Raw genomic sequence first — 5,985 nt, forward strand, 5'->3', positions numbered from 1 at the left:
GTATTCTTTGGAAAGATGGCCACTCTGGAATGAATAGTCACATAACACAGTTGCTTTTCTGTACTCCTTTTATGCTCTTTGTAAATACCTGATTGGTCTTTGATCTATCTGGGTTCTTACAGTCCCACCCATGTCTTTGAATAATACAATTAAAAAAGCTCCTCCCTACTCTGGGAAGGAGTCAAATGTTAACTCTCAGTTCCCTTGGAGAAGTTAATCACAACTAATTTATTTAAACAAAAACAACAAACTGTTTCCTTTAAGATGCTAGGAGGAGCTAGATAGGGAGTATTAAGTTTACAAAAGGAGGTCAGAGTACAGTGACAGTTATTCATATTCTTCTATGCTTTGTCTACCTTTTAACTTCTTTCTTCTTTTATTACTTGACTTAAAGTCAATCAAGATAGACTCATAAACAAAGATGGTGAGATTTCTTGGGATTGAAGAATTGGCCCTTCTCTCTCTTCTGATGGGTAAGAGAATATTTTTTCTTTAAGGCACTTATTTTTTTCAAAAGAGGTGGGTGTATAAAATACAAAAAGATTCATCCCTCCTTTCTTGTTTACTAGGTACCCAATTTTTTATTACTTTGAAAAATTAAACACAAACATTAAACATAAACAGATGATGAGAGAAATCTAGCCCCCCTTTTTAATAAAAGGTAAAGTTTAGCCCAGGGGTCTTCAAACTTGGCAAGCTGGCTGAGGAATTTTGGGAGTTGAAGTCCACAAGTCACAAAAGGACCAAGTTTGAAGACCCCTGGTTTACCCTATTTAGCCCAGGGCAAGTTACTAATTTTATTTTACTTGCTTTGATTTTAGAAATGGTTCTACTGTTAAATGAATGCAGTTGGGTAAGACCCTAGATTTGGTCATAGATTGTATGAAAATATATTAGGTATTTCTTTCCTATGTTAATCAAAACAATTATTCAAAAAATCCTTGTCTTTTATTTTTAAGGAGAGAAATTTCTGAAGTCGGGCAAAAAATCTACTGGGTGTTCTGATTACCTATGCATTTGTTTGATAAATGTAGATAACAAAATAATTACTTTGATGCATAGATTCCAGGGCATTCTTCCAACTATTGTATATCTAGCTGAGGCTGGCATTATAAAGGATTGTTAAATAGCAGAGTTTTAAGTAATGTTCTTTTTTTTTTAACTAAAAAATAATTTGAATTTATTACTTGGATTCTGAGAAAGGGTTTGTTTTGTTTTATTGGATATTTTAGAAGTATGTTTGGATTGATAAGATTTATTCAGCTGTGATTATATTTTCTTTTACAGTTTGAAGGACAAAAAGGAACTGATTCACCACCTGGAAACTGTTTTTGTGTGTTTTGAGGAAAATTAGTAAAGATGTGCTACTGTGTTGCTATTTAATGTTAAGCTCAGTAATTCTGTCTCTTACAAAATGTTAGACAGAATGTTGGCTTTGGACTCAGAAATCTAGATTCAAATGTTTTCACGTACATTTAGATATATTTATATACAGATAAGAGTAAAACAGGAAAAGTATTACTACTGACATTCTGTGGGCCTGGCCTGGGTTAGTTTTGAAACTTTTTCTTCCTTCTTGCTATTTCTGTCTTTTCTCGCATACATATATGGACAAAAAGAGAAAATAAATAAGGTATAAACTAAATTAGTAGTCAAAAATCACTGTGCTCTGGGGGCCACATTTAGCATTTGGAGAGAATATTTTGGGTACTCTTACAAAATTGTTTCCAGGACAGACCATCTTTTCATAAAATAGATGTGATTAAGAATATGAGAAATTGCAAGTTATCCATTTAGCAGTAGTAAAAATGGTGAAATTGATCCATTCCAATGGTCCTTCAGGAATGCTTTTTAACTTCTATTTGCCTAATTATTTTCCCTGCCTGTCTCAAGGAGCTGGTAGGCATATTTTTCCAGCAGTGAAAGAAAGCTGCTGATATTGTTTATACTATTTTGTTTTTTTTTAAAAGTGACCATGAGACTTATGCATTTTCCAAAAGTATTCTTAAAAATAGAGATGATACCATAGAACAGATAAATCATTTCTTCTGGTAGCACTTTTTTCCCTATTATCTTTACAGCTCCCCAAAATGACATAGGGAGTTATTTAAGGAGATTTGGGGGAACTTTTTGTAAACTATTGATTCTTGAAATTTCTTGGGTACAGCAATATGTATGTTATTGTTTTTATTATTATTTTGTTACCTAGCTGCATTATTATTTTGTTACCAAGTAGGATCTGATGGAAAAGGAAACAATGGTACAGATTATGGATGCCCACATTTGAAACAGAGACATATGCTTTGCTTAATTTCCTGTACATGGCAGACATACATGCTTATGCACCTATCCATCATGCTATTCCCTTTCAACATACGCAGCATTAAGGCTGACTCAGCCTTCCATCCTTCCATGGTTGGTAAAATGAGGACCCAGATTATTGGGTGTAATATGCTGACTCTGTAAACCACTTAGAGAGGGCTGTAAAGCACTGTGGAATGGTATATAAATCTAAGTGCTATTGCTACCATGTTTCCCCAAAATAAGACTGGGTATTATTATTATTATTATTATTATTATTATTATTATTATTATTATTATTATTATTTAGCCTCCAAAACAGGCACCAGGTCTTATTTTTGTGGGGTGGCTTTTCCACTCACCTCGGCACTGACAGCCCCACCCAGCTGGCCCACTTCTTCTGTGACTGAAGGAGCAGCTTCATTCTATAGCTCAGAATGGAGCTTGGGCCTGCATTTCACAGTCAGGCCTTTCCGGAAGGCCTCTGCAACTGATAATGGAGCAATGGATTCAATCCATAGCTCAGTTCTCAACTGCAGAGGCCTTGTAGAAAGGCCTGAATGTGAAATGCAGGCCTGGAGACACTGCAGAAGTGGGCTGGCAAGGAGAGGCCTAGCTGCCAGGTAAGCAGGGCATGTGGGGCACCTCCATCTCCCACCTCCACCCTAGCTTGATTTGTAGGTGTGTGTCTCGCCCCATAACTAGGGTCTATTTTTGGGGTAGGGCTTATATTAGGCCCACCCTCAAAAATCAAGTTAGGGCTTATTTTGGGGGTAGGTTTTCCTTTCAGGTAAACATGGTATTAAGGAAAGAATGGAGATGAAATAAGAAAGAAGCAAAAAAGAAAATGGAGAGAGGAAATATAAAAAAATAAAATTGATCTATCTAGTGTTACACACCATCTGTACGTCCTCATTATCCATACACATATGCATACATTATTTTATTTCCTCATATATTTCTCATCAACTCAATTTTATTTTGGGATCAAAGTAATCTTTGGTTTTTAAAAGTGCTGAAGTTGTCTTACTCTTTTTATCTCACACAAATCCTCCCAAGCCCTGAAACTCATTGGATGATGTTGGGTCAAGAATTCCTTCAGATCTGTACCTTTATTTACTACAGATAAGTGAAGTAGTGATATGTGCTGTAATGGGAATGACCATTTTTGAATGACACACAGCATATTTTTAAAGTTCCAAGTCTCATATGTTAATTATCAATTAATGAATAATTAATTCTAAACAATGTCATTATAGACATTGCTGATCTAAAAAGTGATCTAATGTAGCATATTTTGTTTTATTTTTGGCTACCTTTCTTGGTCCATTCAGTCTCTTTTGATGTTTCTCTTCTTGTCTTCACAGGCATTACAGAGGCCCAGCCACCTCCAGGTGAATAAAGTTTTCCATGGAGTTCAGCTGTACGGAACTCAGGACCCAGACACTAACCTGCCTATCTTGATCTCCCCACAGCTTGTGGCCGATTTATCCCCTCTGCCCGAATAGTAGGAGGTACAGAGGCTGAGGTGGGTTCATGGCCATGGCAGGCCAGCTTACAGATTTTAGACTCACATCAGAGTGGGGGAACCCTCATTGCCTCACGCTGGGTTCTCACAGCAGCGCATTGCTTTAGCAGGTGAGAACAGTTTCCAAACTTTACTCCCTTCATACAAAACCCCACAGGGTTGACTCTCAGACTTCTGAAACTAATTTATAAAACTTCATTTCCTTTACCAAGAGATCTGGCATCCCCAAGGTCAGTTTCTACCATTCTTTCTACCATTCAAGCTATTAGCTAATATTGACACTCATGACAAACACTGTTCTCCCATTCCTAGGGAAGTGATTTTACTGTCACACCCTTTCTAATAGATTCTATCATGTTTTTTTTCTTAAAAAATATTGAGGCATAAAGCCTAATCTCCCCACAAGATTTCTTTTCCTGTTTCCTCACCACAATTAAAATACCTTTTTAACTTTCTCTTAACTACCTAATTTCAACTTCTTCCTCTTCCTAGCTGAATTTTGAACAATATGTCTGTTTTCATTCTCATATCCTGCTTATGTTTTATTAGCCAATTTCTCTATCTACAGTATCTCCGATCCCTCTCTATTTGCTGTTCTTTTGGGATCCTACAATCTCTCCTATCCGGGACCAGAGTCGGTACTAGTGAATGTGAAGCAAATTATCACCCACTCCAACTACACTGGGCTGTCAAAAGGCAATGATATTGCACTAATGGAACTTGAAAGCTCTGTGAATTTCACCCAGCTTATCCAGCCTGCCTGTTTACCAGGACTTTCCATTGTTTTCCCTCCCAGATTGGGTTGTTGGGTTGCAGGATGGGGGAACATTAAATCACAAGGTGAGTATAAGACATATTTCTATATTATGTGATATATTATGTTATATATATCTGAACTTCCATATCTATTGGTGTTTGTAGCAACTCATAGGTATATATGTTCCAAAAATACAAGCCTTAACACCAAAAATAAAGTAAAATAATAAAATAATAGTAATAAAATAAATAGAATCTTACCCTGCCCCCAACTTCTACTAATTGGCTTTATTGGAATGGATCAAGTGTTTCAGATGGATTCAGAAAGCCTGACATTAAGGATACTTTTTCTGGAGGAAAAACAATGAGTAAAAATAGAATTAAATTATCAAGGATTTTAATAACTGCCTGGACACATGCAAGAGAAAAGGAGCTTAAGCACCTTTAATAATTATTTAGAATTTGTGTGATTTAAATAATTGTTTAAAGAGCAGGTATAATATTTGATGAGTAATTGTTTAAATTTGTTTAAATTTCAGCAGCAGTAAATACATTGACAAGCCGTTCAGTTTGTTGAAATTCCTTCTTTTACCTAGATGTTCTGCTTTTCCCTCTGATGGAATCTGAAGAAATAACTTTCTTTTCTCTTTCTCTCAGTCCCACTTCCTGAACCCGAGATTTTGCAGGAAGTGCTTCTTCCCCTTATTGACAGGGCTACCTGTGAGACTCTTTACAGTGACTTTAAGGAGCCTGGGATGTTTCCTGAATATAGATATCAAATTTTCAAGGGACTGGTTAAGGATATTAAACATTTAAACAGCATTAAACATTCTGCAATGTTCATAATGTGTATTGAACAATTAAATAAACATTAAATGGCTTCTGTATGCCCCATACATTTTAATGCACCTTTTAATGTGAGCTAGTTCCTTTCCATTGTAAAGGCATCTGCTAATGAAGTTGCTGTTGAGGTATTTTGTTTGTGTACATCTATTTGTTATTTGTCTGTATACATCTATTTCCCTGAGCAAGATTTATTCCCTTTTTGATTTTGTGAATGTTTTCAATATTTGCTTTTGTTACAAATATGCTGATAGAACAAGATCAGTTTACCATTAGGTGGAGAGAGGCAATCACCCCATGTAGAAGATGCTGTGGACATGAGTGGAAGTCAGTGAGATTATTCCTTCTGAACCCTCCCATCATTTTCTTTTCTTGAAATACAGAGTAGTTTGCTCTACCCAAACTGTTGCTCATAGCCTTTGGACAGTAGAATATGATCATATTTCTAGTGTCGAAGTAAGATTCACCTATCAGTCATATGTAAGAACCCTTTCTGACAGAAAATTCATGTTATATTCTTAGAGAGTAATGCTTTATTTCTTTATTTTACAGGGGGA

General features: G+C 35.9%; 1 protein-coding gene across 1 annotated transcript; it reads left to right on the forward strand.

Annotated features, from left to right (window-relative positions):
* The first annotated feature begins 305 nt into the window (after nucleotides 1-305).
* Nucleotides 306-5,603, forward strand: LOC310650360 (serine protease 27-like). Its single transcript, XM_083379274.1, has 5 exons — nucleotides 306-473; nucleotides 3,669-3,695; nucleotides 3,777-3,939; nucleotides 4,398-4,669; nucleotides 5,243-5,603. The coding sequence occupies exons 1-5, from the start codon at nucleotides 422-424 to the stop codon at nucleotides 5,458-5,460; spliced, it is 732 nt and encodes a 243-aa protein (XP_083235400.1). The 5' UTR covers nucleotides 306-421; the 3' UTR covers nucleotides 5,461-5,603.
* Nucleotides 5,604-5,985: the final 382 nt, after the last annotated feature.

Source organism: Vipera ursinii (assembly GCF_947247035.1).
Source record: "Vipera ursinii genome assembly, chromosome: Z".
NCBI lineage: Eukaryota > Metazoa > Chordata > Lepidosauria > Squamata > Viperidae > Vipera > Vipera ursinii.